Below are 18542 nucleotides of genomic sequence, written 5' to 3' on the forward strand. Positions count from 1 at the left end.
TGGTTTCTGGGGAATAAAGTGGATCTTGCATCAATTACACAATTTATAGAATAATTTTCACATTTGCATTGTATTAACATTTTACAGCCTAAATATTAAAAAACATAATTACATTAATAATGCATATGTCCTTGCATATACTTCATCACCATCAAATAAATCTTTTCATACTGAAAAGAATCAAACAGATAGCTAGATAGAGAGAGAGAGAGAGAGAGAGAGAGAGAGAGAGAGATAATGCAAAGATATATTATTTCATCTAAACATTGTACTGCATGTTGACTGCATTTTACTGCATGTATTAACATAACATCCATCTATTAATAGAACTCAGTATCAGTTCAGATGTGATTCCTATATTTTCTATCAACGTAATGACACAAAGATCTGGGAGGGTTCTTGGGACGTCTTGACCTGTTCCTGGTCCTTAAAGCGAGGTCCTCGTCCTTCAGGAGCTGAGAATGAGAACCTCTGGAGGAGGGAAGTGAAGAACAGGAAGAGTGTATTTCGTGCCAGCTGCTCACCCAAACATGACCTTTTCCCTGGACAAATGTAAAGGCAGGACACATGTATGCACACGTCATCTTACATTAAAACATAATTTGTAAGTGTGAGTGAAATACAATGAACGTCTACCTGCCGAAAATGGATAAAATGCTTCCCGTTTCCTAAAATTCCTTCGGTCATCTAGGAAGTGTTCAGGATAAAACTGATCTGGTTTTTCCCATTGTGATGGATCCTTTAGCACAGAGGAGAGATTACAGATGACCAGTGTGCCCTTGTGTGAAAGGAAACAGAGAAAAAATACTCATATATTTACAGCCATATATATAATATAATGCCAGAGTTTGAATTTTCATCAGCGCAAGGCCAAACGTCCATACCTATGGATGAAAATCCCCTTGTAAAAAAAAAGTATATTTTAGCATACTTTTACAATGAGTACTTATTATGGAAATAATATACTTTAAAAGAATATACTTAAGTGTGAACTGAATGTGATGTTTTCAGACACTTAATTGCATGTCATTTACAAAAATTTATATTAAATGCAATTAATAGTGGGTTTTTTTTCACCTAATAGGACATAAGTAAGCATCTTTATATGTAATTACTCCTGTGTGTACAGCTGATTATACTAACAAGCATTAATGGTAATCTAAAATATATTTTAATATTATTTCTATTTCAATGAGTATGTCACATATTGTTGCAAATTATTGATAAGATAATTTGTTGCAAATCAGTACATTTAACATTATCTGTAAATGTCATAACATATTACAGTTAAAATTATAATCAAGTACTGTACATGTGTTTTATGTTAGTCAACACATCAGAATAAGGGTTCTCTTTAAAGCTGGAAAAATATCTAAAACATTATGATCCACTTATTACCAATATTGATATAGAAAAATTAATTTATTAAAAATATTTAAACACTTTTCCTTACAAACCTTGTTCAAGTTTGCAATACTGTACGTACCCAATGCAATTTACAAATTACCCAAAGCAAATAAATACAAGCAAAAGCAATTAACCCGAAGGAGAAAACAATCCAAGTAGTGCTACCATGGCAAATTTCATCAGAGCAACAACAGTACAACAACAGCACAACCGAGCAGAAGTACTTTAGGAATGAAGTATCCAGCCAGTATTGAGTCTCGACTTGTCAGACGGGGCGCAGTCAGAGGGAAGATGTTGGTCACTCTCTGAGTCTCATGAAGAACTGCGTCTGTGTAAGGCATACTGGCTCGGTCTACCAAACATGGCTGCCGCCACTTCCCAATTACACAGTCGATCTCATCTTGAACTTTCTCTGTGAAAAATGACAACAATCATGCAATTTAGTGGCTATGTTAACAACCACATGTAGTAAAGGTTATTGTGACTCACATCATGAATTATATTAATATTAATATTATAGATGAAGATGATTTTTTTTTCTTCATCAGAACAAATTTGGAAAAATTTAGCATTACATCACTTGCTCTCCAAAGGATCCATTGCAGTGAATAGGTACCATGAATGGGAGTCCAAACAGCTGATTAAAACATGACATTAATCCACACCACTCCAGTCAATCAGTTAATAACTTGTGAAGCCAAAAGCTGCGTGTTTGTAAGAAACAAAATCATTCAGATGTTTTAAAATGTTGCTTCCAGCTAAAATTATGAGTCTGTAATGCTTACTTCAGTGAAAAAGTCATCTCGTCTGACCCAGGAGAGAAATATTCATAGATCAATCATCATTAACAAGCGACAACAGTCCAAAACAGTTGTAAACAAATATGTTGCTGTATTTTAATGTGAGACGACAACAGGGCATGGACTTTTTCACTGGAGGAACCATTATTATGGATTATGGACTCATATTTTAGCCAAAAGTAATTGTTCTAAGGTTAAAATATCTTAATGATGTGTTTGTATTTTACAAACAAATGTTAACTGATGAACTGTAGTCGTGTGGATTACTTGTGGATTATTGTGATGTTTTTATCAGCTGTTTGGACTCTCATTCTGACGGCACCCATTCACTGCAGAGGATCCATTGGTGAGCAAGTGATCTAATGCTAAATTTCTCCAAATCTGTTCTAAAGAAGAAACAATCTAAGATCTACGTCTTGGATGGCCTAAGGGTGAGTAAATTTCGAGCAAATTTTAATTTTGGGCTAACTATTCATTAAGTAAGTCTATTACTATAAATCTATATGGTGATTTCACAGAATAGATCTTTTCAAGTTCACTTACTTTGGACGTTGGGGTACTTGATCATTAGAAGTAAAGCCCATCGTAGGGTGTCAGTCATGGTTTGCGTCCCAGTCTTAAGTAGGTCCACAGTGATACAGGCAAGGTTATCCCCAGTGAAAGCAGCCTCTGTATCCTTCCGTCTCTAAAACAAAACCATGATTCAGACACACTGGACCAGATTTAAAACTCATTCTGTCAAAGCATAGCAGAGATTATGATTGATATTCATACTAATTTAAAGTCAACATGAAACCAAAATGTGCTCTCTTAATGCATGTTCCTGTTTTCATTGTGTACTAAAGAAAGAAAATGTTTGTCTTATCAAACATATGGGCCTGGTTTCACAGACAGGGCTTAGACTAAACCAGGATTAGGCCATAGATCAATTTAGACAATTTAGAAAATTTTAAATAATTTTTATAAAAGTGCCTTAGAAAAAAACATTGCTGGTGTCCATCTTGAGACAAAACAAAGGCAATGGTATATTTTAAGATCAGTCAGTGCAGGTCGCTTTCAGTTGAAACAGCTCTGATTTACATTTTAGTCTGGGATTAGGTTTAAGCCTTGTCTGTGAAACCGGGGGATAGCCTATATAACTTTTACACTACAACATATAACTTTGTTTTACCTTTAAAACAACTTTCCTTTCTCTGATTTTTCAAGCCCTAAAATAGGTTGTGAATGCCATTTTGTGTTGAATTTAGATGAAGAAAAAAAACTATGATATTATAATGCTTGCCACAGAGTACTTTAGGAATCAATAAATAATCAGTGAAAGAGTCTTCACTGTCTTACCTTATCTATCTCTTCAATGTAGGAATCGATGAAATCACGATGATCAAAAGGATCCCAATCCTTCTTATGTTTTCAATTTGTTTCTTAATGAAGGCTGATAGCTTTGCATAGTTTAATAAAGCTGTTTTATGTGGTCCATAGAAACGTTTGACAATCCCAGGAAATGCATTGTAAAACTAAAAATATATTAAAACAGAAAATTTGCATTAACATCATCTTATTTCACATAAGAAATGGTAAGCGTTATAGCCTACCGCATACCATGTCAACTCATTTACGAAATAATAGCTTAAATAAGTGTATTCGGAAAAACAAAACCTCTATATTTCACAGAAGAAAAAGTGAAAAAAGTACCTGAATTTGTGGAATATTTTCTATGAACATGGAGTCTGAATTGAGAAGTAGGTTCTGGAAGTCAGTGAAGTTGTCATCAAAATGCTTCCCATACACAAAACATCCAATTACATGAACAGTGGCATTGTTTAGGATGTCATGAGGGTTGAAGGGGCTTCCTGTCAAGTAATATTATTGTTACTTTTAGCAAAAAATGGGGTATAACAATATATAAGTGAGTAAATAATGAAATTGAATTTAAAGTTTAAATTTGCAGCATTAAGCAGTGGATTTGGCAAACTACCAGAGACACAGCTAAATACAGCACCGCACCTTGCTCTTCCTCAAAGCTCTGACACAGACAGATGCATTCTTGTTGAATGTGATGCTCCAAAGCATTTTTGCCCTCTGCAAAGGCCTTCAGGTGAAAGGCAGTAAAATGGCGCTGCTTCCTCCACTTGTATCCACTGCTCAGAGAAATGCCTGCACAAAAAGGTTATTTTTTATTTGCCAACTCTTATTCATGGAGTGACTGGGTATTGGTGTCAGAGATTCAGGTAAACTTTTTGTGGTTCTTATCAATAATTCCTGACACACAAGGAAAAACTAGGCTCACCATTTCCTTGAACTACTTCTTTAAAAGGAGGAGATATGATCCGGTCCAGAAAATAGTCTCCTTGTGTCACCAAAACCTCCTTCACCCATTCATATCCAGACACTAGCACAATCTTGTCATAGCCCACTCTGAGGCTGAAAATGTTGCCAAATTTTGCAGCCACCTGTATGATCAACAAATTACATACATTACACATCTCTTCCACCTAGATAACACACGTACGTCTGCAAGATGTCTGTTAAAGATCTCTTGATCTGGAAAGCATCTGCTGTCTATAAACGTCTGACAGACGTCTGTAAGATGTCAGTTTTACATACATTCTAAATCATAAACATCTTAAAGACATCTAATAGATGTCTATTTGACGTCTGAAAGGAGACGTCCTATAGACGAATTGCAGATGAGCAAACACCCTAAAAAATACGTCTTGCAGATGTAAATGCAGATGTCAAATAGACGTCTATCCCCTGATAGCACACGTACATCTCTGAGACGTCTATTTGATGTCTGCATTTACATCTGCAAGACGTATTTTTTAGGCTGTTTGCTCATCTGCAATACGTCTATAGGACGTCTCCTTTTAGATGTCAAATAGACGTCTATTAGATGTCTTTAAGATGTTTATGATTTAGAGTGTATGTAAAACTGACATCTTACAGATGTCTGTCAGACGTTTATAGACAGCAGATGCTTTCCAGATCAACAGATCTTTAACAGACATCTTGCAGACGTACGTGTGCTATCTGGGTCAGGGCATTGACTATTGTATTAAAATATGAATAATGTGCACTGACAAGCCTTAATGGTAAGCTAAAATATAATGTCTCTCATGTTTTTGCTCTAATCGTTTCGTTAGTGGCTCAATTTGGTGTTGCAGTTTTGTGTTTGCTTTTGTTTTTGTTTGTTTTTGGTGTTGTGGTTATGTTAGTCAAGACATCAAAATAAGTGTACTTTAAGCAAAGGATTAAGACAATGATTTAAAATATACTTTCATCTGACATGCACTTTTTAAAAGTCTACTTAAATATATTATGTCATGTAGGCTAGCCTACTTTTTTGTGGCCTTTTATTTCATATTAGTTACAGTTTAAGATTTTAAGTATAGGCCTATATGATGACTTCAAAAACCTAACAACCTAACAAACTAACTGAAAGATTTAAAACAATATCAGTGTTTTCACCATTCATGTCTGTACACAACTGTTTCCAGCGCAACTGCAAGCGCTTGTGTTGAAATAAACACTATGCTGACAAAAGCGTCTCTGTTCCCACGGTTGCACTGCGCCAGTCTGTGGTTTATATATGGACATTAAGAATATATCATCATGGCTTCAGAAAGCATCTTTGTGAGCTCTTCTTTAACGTGTGTGAAAGAAATAAGACTGAAACTTGTACCTCGTCCATCGCACGACAGTCGAAACCGAGGAAAACGTTGCCAAGAAACGGAAAACTCCATGGTCCTGGTGGAAAGTTCGGCGCATTCTTACTTTTCCAAAAATCAAAAATTAGTAACGATATGAGAAGAAGTCCCAAACAACTCTTGACATCCAAGGCATTCAGTAATGGCATCAAAAGCATGGTGTTGCTCTGGGCAGAGTTTGCTTCCAAAGTCCACTCGAGTTCACGTGTTGCTGTCTGCTGCATATACCATCAGACCTAGTCAAATAAATAAAACGTAAGCTATTTAAAATAATAAGTTTTGGTTTTTGATTAAGATTTTTTATCATGTCACGTGGCATCGCAGTTACAACTTTGAAGAAAGAAAGAAAGAAAGAAAGAAAGGTTAATATTCTTTTCTTTTTCACCCATTTACATATTAAAGCATTTCAGCTTGTTTTTCTCCTAAATTGTGTTGTCCAATCCTCATTTATCACACTTACAAAGGAATAAGAGAGGCATATATGACAAATATGTATGATATGTCATCTACAATATGTTTGAGGAACACGACTGTAGCCTATATGTACTACTACTTGAAGAATTTAACATCAAGGATGAAATACGAGGGTGGAAAAAATCAAGCAATATGTCTTTACAAAATGGAGTGTCCTTCCATTTTTAAAGCTACGTTTTTGTAAAGGTTCAAGGAATCTGCCATTATGTTAGGGCTTGACAATCCATAACATTATTAATAAACCTGAATAAAGAAAGATGCACTATTGAGATATGTGAAATATGGTTTATTTAATATATAACAGTAAAACTGTTATGCTAGATGTGAAGGGTGATGAAACATGACAGACATGTCAACAACAGATATATTCCAGATATGATGGTGTGTTTCCTCTCTCCTGGAAGCTTCCTTTCTGTCCTCACCTCCTCTTTTAGAGAATTGATATGTCTGTATGACATCACACTTTGTGATTGATTTCCAAGTTACGGGCTTGAGGAAATAAGGAAGCATCAATTAGAGTACTGAGATGCACCTAATGTCTTCTGATAGAGCTCTACACCGGCTGAGAACTGCCACAATTAGCTATAAGCCACTACCTGCTACCCTGCTAAAGCCTATGATCACGCTGTACACCTGACGGTAGTTTTCTATTAATGGTGTAGTTATCTCACACAAGGGGAAATCTCATTTGTTACTGGTACTAAAGGTAAACTTACGTAACTTACATTACCCTTACATTATAATTAATTCTCATTAGAAAATAGAGCAATATGATAGAGTATAATGTAAAGCATTAAATTTGGGGTTGTTGAGACAGATCCTTATCTATCTCACCAGACTGCACAGCCATAAGCAATACCAGGCGCAATATAAAAAAATAGTATTAAGTTACCAAAACAGTAACATTTAAATATAAACATTAATTTACAGTTGTTAGATATTTTTTTAACATCTCCCAGGTTAATTTAATATTTAAGGTTAGTTACACTATACTGTTCAATAGTTTAGTATCAGAAAGATTTTATTTTATTTTTAAAGAATGCATTAAATTGATTATAAATTCTTGTAATCTTAACAATTATATATCTCTGGTAATCTGGTAATTTCTGAAGCATCGTGTGAGACTGAAGACTGGAGTAATGGCTGTTGAAAAACTGTTGCATTACATTTCATAAAAATATAATACAATAGAACAGTTATTTTAAAATATTACTATTTAACTGTATTTTTGATCAACATACACATAAACAGCCTTTGTGAGCATTATTTGTTTTTACAAAGTGTGTGTCTGTAGTGTATTTGTTCAAATCTAGGAAGCATTACCAATTATAAAAACAATTAAGATATAATACTTTACAAACATGATCCACTTCATGCATTATTTATCATATTTCTTGAAATGTTATAACATTCCTTGAAAGATAATCAATGTTAAAGACAACTTGAATTTTTAAACATATGCTCTATGAACAGCATTTGTGTGGGAGTTTGCTCAGTGTGAAGAGAGCACATTACAGATAGTTGCATCACAACCCTTTTGAGATCCTTACATGTATCATGCATAAGAATTAAATACTTGTGATAAAAAATAAATAAATAAATAAAAAATCTAGAACAAATACTCTGGAATGGATATTAATGATGAAAGATTATTTCTGAATGATAAGAAAGGATGCTTTTTGCTGGCTACTGGCGTAGTTACTGTATCTACCAGTAGGGGCTAAAGTGGTCATGTAACCTGTAAAACCTTTAACCCTTCCCTTGGTCCCAAGAAAGAGCCATAGTGCCACAGAGTTTGACCCTACGTGCACTGCCCTCTAGTGGTCAGTGTACTCTGATTTTTGTGAAAGTTACAGAGAATTAATACAAAAATATTACAGGTTCGGTTAAAATTCCACCATTTTCATCACCCTTGTACTTTCATCTTAAATAGTCCTGTGGAGTGACAACTTTAATTTTTAAAAGTCCAAATATTCCACATAGTTCTTCAGTTAAAACAATTTTAAATGTAAAATATCAGTTTCAATTTCATTCTGATGGTACACTGACTTATTAAGGCGAATGGTTTCTGTGTTTTTTCGCCACTCTCCACTCAATGTCTGTTCTTTGAGAATGTAAGTTTGGTAAGCGGGTACGAAATTCTGCTAAAAGGCCAGATTGCTTAACGATCGGAACAAATGCACATGTAACAGCAATCCACTGTAGGACAATGGTGTGTGTTTACGAGAGAATTTCAATCACAAATGTAGGGGGCCCCAAAGTTGCAAAAATACACAAAACTGCATACAGTTGCTTTAATATGAGGCCATAAGAGCTTCATAAATTATATATATATTTTTTTATAATAATTTATTTTTTATTTATTTTTTTTAAATGAGCAAAGTGCATTTTAATTTTTTAATTAAATTTTTTTTTTTTTTTTGGAAAGTTCAGCATGTTACATTATAGAACATGCAAAAGTATTTCATGTCAGCTATCCGTATATATGTTCAGTCTATACTGGACCCAAGAAAAACTGAGAAGGTGTAGATACAGTACTATCAGATTTGTGATTTTGCTTATATTCCTTTACGTATTTAAGAGCGTTGAACATTTGGAAGGGGATGTGGGTCATTAAAGCCTCTTTTTGCTTGCATCAGCAAGATTGCAGTAGGATTGGAGAGAGATGTAGAGCTATTTTATGAGAGAGAGAGTAAGGAACGAACAGGTGCAGGTTTTCCAGGATACACACTGCAGATGCTCTCTGAAATCGAAAAACAAAAGAAGCCCCCTCCCCTCCCCACGCGACTATCCCAAAGGAAACCTTTACACCGGCTTACAGTTCTGTGTATTGAGTCTTTCAACATCGTTTTGTTCCATTTCGGCACAAAATGTCCGTGTCTGCACACACATGCACAAATCTTGTATTCCTGTCTACATAGGCTCCACATGGTTCCTTCTCGCTGCATTATTGGATAAAGGGAGGGGGCAGGAACGAGGGAGCGTTCTTTGATGAGTGTGTCTTAAACAAGCTTTTTCGCCTTTATTTTCAGAGACTGAGGTGTGCAGAGAACAAAGGCTGCTTCGATGTGTACAATATTAATCATGTCAGGTCAGTTTTGATTTTAAAAAAACATATTGTTTCAAACTGAAAATAGTGCCTTAGAGCAAGCCGAAGGAGACTATGACAAGGAAAAACTGAAGATATTTAAGCAACTAGAATCAGCTGGGAAAATCCCATCCTCTTCTGGCACGCAGTTATCAAAATAAATCTCCAAAAGTGAAATATTATTTAGTTACACAGTATGCACCAAACTGATTTTAAACAGTTTTTAAAAATAACGGTTCTTTATTAGCATCTATGGTTCCATGAAGAAAGTTTCTTTATCCACCTTATTTTTAACGTAAGGTCTTTTGTAACTACAATGTACATGACTTCCGGTGTCATTCGCTTCAATTTATTTTAGCTGAACAAAACTCTCCGTTATATGGCTTAATAATGCAAATTGGTATTTGTTATCATATTACTTTTATTATTGTAATTATAAACACACTGGTTTGCAGCGCAAATAGTTTTAGCACTATTTAGTTTTCCGCTCTTTGTTATCCTTAGTTTTATCATGACAACTCTCTGAAGATTTTAGCATGGTAATGGCTGTAGATCGGAATATATCTGCTTCGCTCCTGAATTGCTGCTGCTGTTGGTTATTGCTGTTGTTGTAGACAGGAACTTGCTACTGCCAATGCATACGCTAATACGGTTCTGTGAGTATTTAAGACATACTGCTACTGGACAAATAGCATATAAAATAACCCATAGCAGATTTATACAGGTGGAGCTGGGGAAGGTGGAGGGTTCAGAGGAACTTTGAAAGTGCACTGTTAAATGCTCTAGTGAACGCTAAATGTAAAGCTGCAAGCACATTGGCTGCGTATGCAACATGAACCAATCAGCTTGTGCCAAGTAGTTTAACACTGTGAATATCATCAGTTTGCGTTAAGGACCCATCAGCCTGCACGATCTAGACAGAGTGTCATGGCATTTATTTCCCTACCGCAGCTAATGAATCGGAAGTCTTGCACATTTGTAGATAAAATAGCTTACTTCAGCTTTGCAAAATAAGGGGAGAGAGGGAACAAAAATGTTCTTTAGATAATTAAAATGATCTTTGCATGAAGGAAAAACGGTTATTTTAAGAACTGTTCACTAAATGGGGCTCTGAGGAACCAAAAACAAAAGGTTCTTCTCTCTTAGCATCGCTGTGAAACGGAACCTAATTAAGAGTGTATGTAGGCCTATATGAAAAAATATATATATTAAATTCAGTTAGATTATGTATTCAGTTAATTTGTAAAAGTCCATCCCAAACCCACTAGAGTGAGTAACAAGCTGCTCCATGGGTGTCCCATGTTGCTGGTATAATGCCATACAGGTTTGCTGCTGTCAGAATTGATTTATGAAGGTCCCAAAAATGGATGCAGCCCACCAGAAAGCTTCTGTTTTTGTCGTTCTATTTGTTTGTTAATTGCTCAATTGCTGCAGATAGGACGCCAGAGAGGATATAACACAAGAAGGTGCATGTAAGAGGGAAAACGTGTGCAGGTTGAGGAGTGGCGCGAGAGTGAGAGATCGACGTAAAAAAGACACAGGAGAATATTGGCGCGAGAGAGAAAGAGAGAAAGAGAGAAAGAGAGAGAGAGGTGCGCAGTACTGCAGCAGTATCCCTCTCAATGAAGCCTTCTGAGGTCTGTCTGCCTGACTAACTAGTGCTGCAGCGGAGGAGAGAGACAGAGAAGCGAGAGAGAGAGAGAGAGAGAGACGCGGCGCACACGCTCACTCCAGTGCTGCAGGACTGGATGAGAGGAACTGAGATAATATCCACACCACCAGCATCCATCACCGGAGCTACAGAGCCATCTCAGCCCGTCACGGCGCTCGCCGGCTGTTAACGGCACTATGGCACAAGCCGCCAAACATCTGCGCAAGAATAAGGATTTAGAGGCGCTCGCCGAACAGGAGCGGAAGGAGAAAGAGGAGGAGAAGGCGAAGAAAAGGAGCCGCTCGCGGGATAAAAAGCGCAAGGTAGGGAAAGATAAGTTGACAGCGGATGAAGGGAGGGGGACAGCACTGGGATATTAATGCTGGGATAACAGCAGAACACGCAGGGCCAGGCATCCGCTGCTGTTTACACGTGCATGTACAGGTGAGGTGCTTCCCCTCGTGAAGGTCCGCTGGCACAAAACGGCCCAACACGAGAGTCCGTTGGAATTATCCCAGCAATGGTTTTTATGTTTCATACTATTATAGTTTGTGTATTTTCATATAAAAATAATGTTAAATTAAAAGAAATTAATAAGAAATCATTGAAACTGCATTTATTCTATACACACTGATGGGCATGAAAAAAAGAGAGAAGATGCAGATCTGTATAGGTAATGTACCAACAATTCAAACAAAGCGACCTTGCTGAGTTAAATAGATAGTTCATTCAGAAATGATTTTTTGTCATCATTTACTAATCCTAAAGTTGTTCCAAACCTGTATTAATTTCATACATTTCATCAATCAAACAGTTGGTGGTCCCCATTGACTTCTATTGTATTTATTCCCATGCTATTAAAGTCAGCAGGGTCTATTACATGTTTGGTTACACACATTCTTCAAAATAACTTATTTTGTGTTCAGCAGAAATTCATACAGAGTTGGAATAACTTGGAGGTGAGTAAATGATGACGGAATTTCCATTTTGGGTGAACTATCCCTTTAAGCATCAGCCTTGCAGGAGTTTGAGATTTAGTACATACACAAATATTATATCAATCACTCCAAAAAGTGTTAAGTCAGTTGTTATAATCGCCTGTTTACAAATATATTTTGTCTTATATTTATTTAAAAAAATATTAATTCAGTTAAATTAGGATCAGTTATCATATAATTCAAATGATATTCAGTCTATTCAATCTATAATATGCCAGAAAAGCAGGGGATGTGTAATAATGTATCACTAAAGCACAGTTTTGAGCTAAACTACCTACAAATAGTACATATATCCATACATGCATACAAGCAGTTGATTTCACTCAAAACAAGAGTCTCCTGTAAGAATCTCATATGCATACAAAATGTTTTGCAAATTTTTCATTTATTTAAAAATAGTATATGAATGATTAAATTAAGTGCTAAATGAAATAGATGTAAATATGGTTGTATTAAATGTAATGCACTAAATAAAATGCACCGCATATTAAAAGTAATGCACATACGGCATGAGTAGTCTTGTTCACTCACACAGAAGAGCAAGAAACCAGTCTGTTTTAACAAATTACATGTGTATAGAAACAAAGGGTTAAAGGTTTTCTCTCTTAAAATCAAACAGTGCTTCTCTAGAAGCATTTTACACTGGTGTGGTACAGCAAAAGAGGTTTATGTCAGTAGACTTTGTTACACTTTCATTTTGCTCGTCTGCATGGAGATGCGCTGCTGTTTAGCTGTAACACTTAAACCATTTTCACTGCAGAGTTTCATATTACAGCACCTTGCTGAGGAGGGTGCTTGTGTGCCCGGATCTGCGGTAGGATATCAGTAATCCCTTTTTCTCCCTTGATTTCTCCATGTGTTCAATGTAGAAATCACTTATTTGAGGCTGTCAGTTTCTTGACTGATTGTCAGTTTCATTATGAGTTGAATGCTAAAAATAAAAAATGTATAGAAGAATTTTAAGGAAAATATCTATAGGCCCAGTGATTTGTTTCTGATGGAAAGACATAATCTCTTAATAACAAGTAGTTAACATGCTGACAAATTGTTTTCGTGAATTCCAGCCATATACAGCCATGGCCAAAAATATCGGCACCCTTGGTAAATATGATCAAAGAAGGCTGTGAAAATGAATCTGCATTGTTAATCCTTTTGATCTTTTATTTAAAAGAATCACAAAAATCTAACCTTTCATTGGATAATAAGAATTTAAAATGGGGGGAAAATATAAATGTTTTTCTCTAATACACATTGGCCACAATTAACGTCACCCTTTTATTCAATACTTTTTGAAACCTCCATTTGCCAGTTTAACAGCTCTAAATTTTCTCCTATAATGCCTGATGAGGTTAGAAAACACCTGACAAGAGATCAGAGACCATTCCTTCATCCAGAATCACTCCAGACCCTTTAGATTCCCAGCTCCGTGTTGGTGCTTCTTCTCTTCAGTTCACTCATTTTCTACAGGGTTCAGGTCAGAGGACTGGAATGGCCAGCAGAAGCTTGGTTTTGTGCTCAGTGACCTATTTTTGTGTTTTTTTTGAGGTTTGCGTTTGGATTATTGTACAGTTAGAAGATCCAAACATGGCCCATTATAAGATTTCTAACAGAGTCAGTCACTTATTGATTTATTATTTGTTGGTATTTGATAGAATCCATGATGCCATGTGTCTAAACAAGATGTCCAGGACCTCCAGCAGAAATATAGGCCCACAACATCAAAAATACAGCAGTATATTTCATTGTACACATGGGGTACTTTTTATCCCTGTGTTTACCAAACCCATCTTGAGTGTTTGCTGCTAAAAGCTCATTTTTTAGTTTCATCTGACCATAGAAGCCAGTCCCATTTGAAGTTCCAGTCGTGTCTGATAACTGAATATGCTGGAGTTTGTTTTTGGATGAGCTAATTTTTCTTGAAACCCTCCCAAACAACATGTGGTGATGTAGGTGCTGTTTGACAATTTTTTTTAAGGTTTTCTGACCCCGAGACTCAACCATTTTCTGCAATTCTCCAACTGTGGTCCTTGCAGAGTCTTTAGCCACTCAAACTCTCCTCCTCACCGTGCATTAGGACGATATAGACACACGTCCTCTTCCAGGCAGTTTCGTAACATTTTATGTTGATTGGAAATTCTTAATTATTGCCCTGATGGTGGAAATGGGAATTTTCACTGCTCTAGCTCTTTCCTTAAAGCCACTTCACTAATTTGTGAAGCTCAATTATCCTTTGCTGCACATCAGAAATAAATTATTTGGTTTTTCTCATTGTGATGGATGATTAAGGGAATTTGGGCTTCGTTTTCCCTCCTATTTATATTTCTGTGAAACAGGAAGCCATGGCTGGATAATTTCATGTTCAGAATCACCCTGGAGTGCTCAAAATTGTGAATATGAATGGGAATATACTTCATAGATATTTTACTCATAAGAATTTCTAGGGGTGCCAATAATTGTGTCCAACGTGTATTTGAGAAAAACATTTATTTCATAATGATATTTCCCCCCATTTTAAATTCTTATTATCCAATGAAAGGTTAGATTTTTGTGAATTTTTAAATAAAAGATCAAAAGGATTAACAATTCATTTTCACAGCCTTCTTTGATCATATTTACCAAGGGTGTCGATATTTTTGGCCATGACTGTACATATAACCAATCTATACTTTATGGGAAAGAATGCACTCTAAAAGAGTGTAGAGTGTTTGATATACCTGCAGTGAACGGATGTGTTTCTGCCACACACATATTTATTTTCCTTGCATCATTTGAATATTTATGGTTAGGCATATTTCATTCCAGCTCCGAGCCTTGCAGGATGCCTTAAAAGTCATTTTGAATAGCAGCAATCAAATGCAAGATCTTCCAAAAGGTGTTAGTGGGCTGTCTTCATCAAAATGAAGTCTCACCAAGTACTGTATTGCAGTGTTTGCACAGTTTTGAGGATACCTTGTTTTACTTATACATAACTTTCCACCAAATTCTTCATAAACAAGGCTATTGAAATCCTCTGCACTAATCTCTCTCATACTCACTCACACACTCACACACACATACATTCTCACACTCACACACACTTAAAGTTCACACATCTTTCCTCCCTAGTGGATTGTCTTTCATTAATTGCACTTGTATACAGTCTCACACTCCCACTCTGGATAAAGCCACAATTCTTGCTTAACATTGTAATTGATTTGAGAATCTATGTATTTAAAGTGGCTTGTACGCTGATGCAATATCTACAATGATACTGTAACCGAGAGCAACAGCTTCAAAAGGGTTTTAAGCATCAATTTTCACAGTTTTCTTTGAATCTGAGTATAGTTGAGCCAAACTCCACAGTTACAGGTGAGATCATCAAACTAAATTTCACACAAAATATATAGTACTGTTCTTTGCAGTTCTATGCGGTTTGTTATAATATTGTGTTTCAAAAACCTAGAAACAATCTTGCATTGATACATTAACTCCCTCACACAAATACACATATATTATGCATTGTATTCAGTTATATTCAAAGCTTGTCTTGTATTTGGTCTTCGTTTTTTTTGTGCTGATCCAGCACTTTTGTGATTTTTCTTTCCATGCTACTTAAGCATGATTTATATGCTAAGTGATGGAGAATTATTGCTTTGTGCTTCCCTTGGGCAAGACATTTTCACCATCTATTTGTCTTGTCTATCACTGTATACACTGTACCTCTTTAATCTTCCACCAACAGTGGTGCATATTTCATTGCAACATGTAATTCACAAAGACAAAGAATCGAACATAATGCAATATTGTAAAATGTTCTAATGCAAACATGCATGTTTTTAATATGCTTTTTATTTTGATTTTTCTTTGTGGTTTAGGATGATAAACACGCAAGTGTTGAAATCACAATACTGCCAATGTTATTTATTATCAATTTTTTTGATTGCATTTGTTGAAGCAACGTCTTTATGAACCAGTGTGGTTGAGTCCAGCTAGCCAGCTGGCCTCTCACAGTACTGTGGATAACATTTCATTTTTGACAGTTGCCAGCTAACAATTACCTTTATAGAACTTTAGGTTTGTAAATGATGTATGAAGTCAGATGTTGCAACAGGCTGTGCGTTGAAGCGCATTGCTATGCAGTGTTTCTCAGGTCTTTGCAGGCTGCTGTTTTCAATGTTATAGCATTCTTTCAGCTTAGGGTGAACACTGGACAAAATTTGAAACAAGTTTCTATTTTCCAAAATAAATGAACTTTGTGGTTTCTATTTGCAGCAGATTTGCCACAAATTAAGTGTAAGTTTCCTTAAGTAATATATTTGCAAGGGCAGCTCTTTGAAATTGAAGGCAGTTGTTTTTGGGACAGATCCAGCTTGAATAAATAAACGTTTTCATTAACGTCATTCTGGGCACATGCAGTGGTTACTGCTTTCACAAGTGGCACCAAAATTAATGACTTTCAAGAGGTTTCTCAAAATCAGTCAAATTTATTTTAGTGCTTTACATAAAACTTTACAGAACATCATACTGTTATATTTATAATGCCTTAATGCTTTAAGGGAAAGAATGTTAGGGCTGTATATGGCGATATACAAGACTGAAATAAACGATCCTCCGGATTTAGATTTAGCTGTATTGTGTTTATTATTTTGTGTAGCAGATATATCTCTACAGTGTCTTGGGAACACACCTGAGCTTTTGAATGTAATTAAAATATAATTAAAACTCTTCCAAACAATTTCAAACATTAGTTGAGAAGACAAATCGGACAGCACAATTAAATAGAGCAATGCTTTGAAAGTGCCACAGAGTTACAGTGTTCGGATTGTTTAAGAGGTCAGCATACAGAAAAAAAGGTATAAAAACTGTGTGAGTGGTACCTTTGTACCTTATTTACCCCTAAAGGGTGCGTTTTGGTAATTTAAGTGTTAATTTTATTGCCTGCAGTGTACATATTAGTACCTTTTGTAAGGTAACCGCCACAGTGACAGCTTTTGTACCTTATTTTCTGTGTCGCAACTGCATACTTACAGTTGTCTCTGCACATTAAAAATTGCAACTCACGTCAAAGTCAAGTCCCTAGTGTTCTTATATTTGCCAGGCATGTCACGTTTTGCATCTTAAGATTTTTGACCTTTTGAATTTTTTACAGATTATTTACATTGCAGTTAGCCTCTCACCTCAGTCTTCTCTGCCTTTATAGACAATTCCAGAAGACCTCGGTGCTGAGCTAAGCATCACGATCATCAATTCTGAAGCAGATAATGCTTACTGAAGCTGATGGACTTGTCAATAATATGTAGCTTAGATGCTACATGATTATTATATCTGGATAGATGGATGGATAGACAAGCAAACTGAATAATAGCATACAGTGCTGTAAAATACTTTATTTGGACAGTATTGATGGGTGAAGATTATATGATTTAAAAAATAACAGTGACAAAAGAAAACAAATTATACTACATTTAGAAGCTGGTATTGCCCTCTTTGGCAGAAATAACTTCTTGTAGACATTTCTTATCATTATCTATCAAGGTGCAAACTTCAAACTTCATGTAGTAATCTGTATATACTACATTTAATACAAATTTGGACATACTAATTATTTCACATATAGTGTTTTTTACCTACTACATGCTAGGAACAAATCATGGTTCAGACGTTACTCTTATGGCCCATTAACTATAAAGATAACTATAATGATAACTAGCATCCACAATAACATTCGGTTTATTATAATCACTCTGCAGTTTTGTCATTTGCCGCTTTATATGCTGGAGCTCTTCTAAGCAGGATGGATTCTGATTGGTCAACAATGTTTTCATTGACTGGAAAAAAACGTAAAAATGATTCCAACTGTATCGTTCCTCTGTGCTGATATTGTTATAGCTGTGGACTCTGCTATTCTTTAAATATGGTATGATTTTTAAAGCTAGATCTCTCTGCAAGCACTCTGCACTTGCAACAAAATGGATAATCTATTTCATAAATATTGAAATAGATTTAACATTATTAAAAATGCATACTGAGTGGCCAAAACATGTCTTTGTCATGGAATACTCTTGGTTGTTCTCACTGGGTTTACAGCTTTCAAATTTATGTTTTCTTTATTTTCATGATCTGGGGTTAATTATTCATTGTCACTTTCAGTATGGCTTCAAAGATCACACAAAATTATATTCAAACTCACATTAGACAATAGACACATTCAACATTAAATAAAGCACATAATCAGTACCTGAGATTATCATTGTCATTGTCTGGTTGCATCAAGTTATAAGTTACATGTTAGTCATCAATTTTTTTTTTTCTCTGGTCAAAACGTCTTTATGTTAGTTACATAAAGCAAATTGGTCTAATTTGAATCTGAAAAGACTGATCAGACTTATTCATAAGAAACAGTCTTAACATAGTGGTTATGTTTATGCACCACTCAAC

General features: G+C 35.6%; 1 protein-coding gene and 1 pseudogene across 14 annotated transcripts in view; one reads left to right on the plus strand and one right to left on the minus strand.

Annotated features, from left to right (window-relative positions):
- Nucleotides 1-30: 30 nt before the first annotated feature.
- LOC131540798 (cytochrome P450 2J2-like) lies at nucleotides 31-6122 on the minus strand (annotated as a pseudogene).
- A 5099-nt stretch (nucleotides 6123-11221) lies between these two features.
- The window catches only part of ank1a (ankyrin 1, erythrocytic a), a 125941-nt gene continuing 118620 nt past the window's right edge, over nucleotides 11222-18542 (plus strand). For 8 of the 14 annotated variants that reach the window (XM_058776100.1, XM_058776095.1, XM_058776104.1 and 5 more), the window contains exon 1: nucleotides 11225-11450. In XM_058776100.1, coding sequence (XP_058632083.1) covers nucleotides 11325-11450 — 126 coding nt within the window. In that variant the 5' untranslated portion in view covers nucleotides 11225-11324. Of the gene's footprint in view, nucleotides 11451-18542 lie in introns of all 14 variants that reach the window. The other 6 variants (XM_058776105.1, XM_058776106.1, XM_058776108.1 and 3 more) reach the window with 3 other exon arrangements.

Source organism: Onychostoma macrolepis, chromosome 05, assembly GCF_012432095.1.
Source record: "Onychostoma macrolepis isolate SWU-2019 chromosome 05, ASM1243209v1, whole genome shotgun sequence".
Classification (NCBI taxonomy): domain Eukaryota; kingdom Metazoa; phylum Chordata; class Actinopteri; order Cypriniformes; family Cyprinidae; genus Onychostoma; species Onychostoma macrolepis.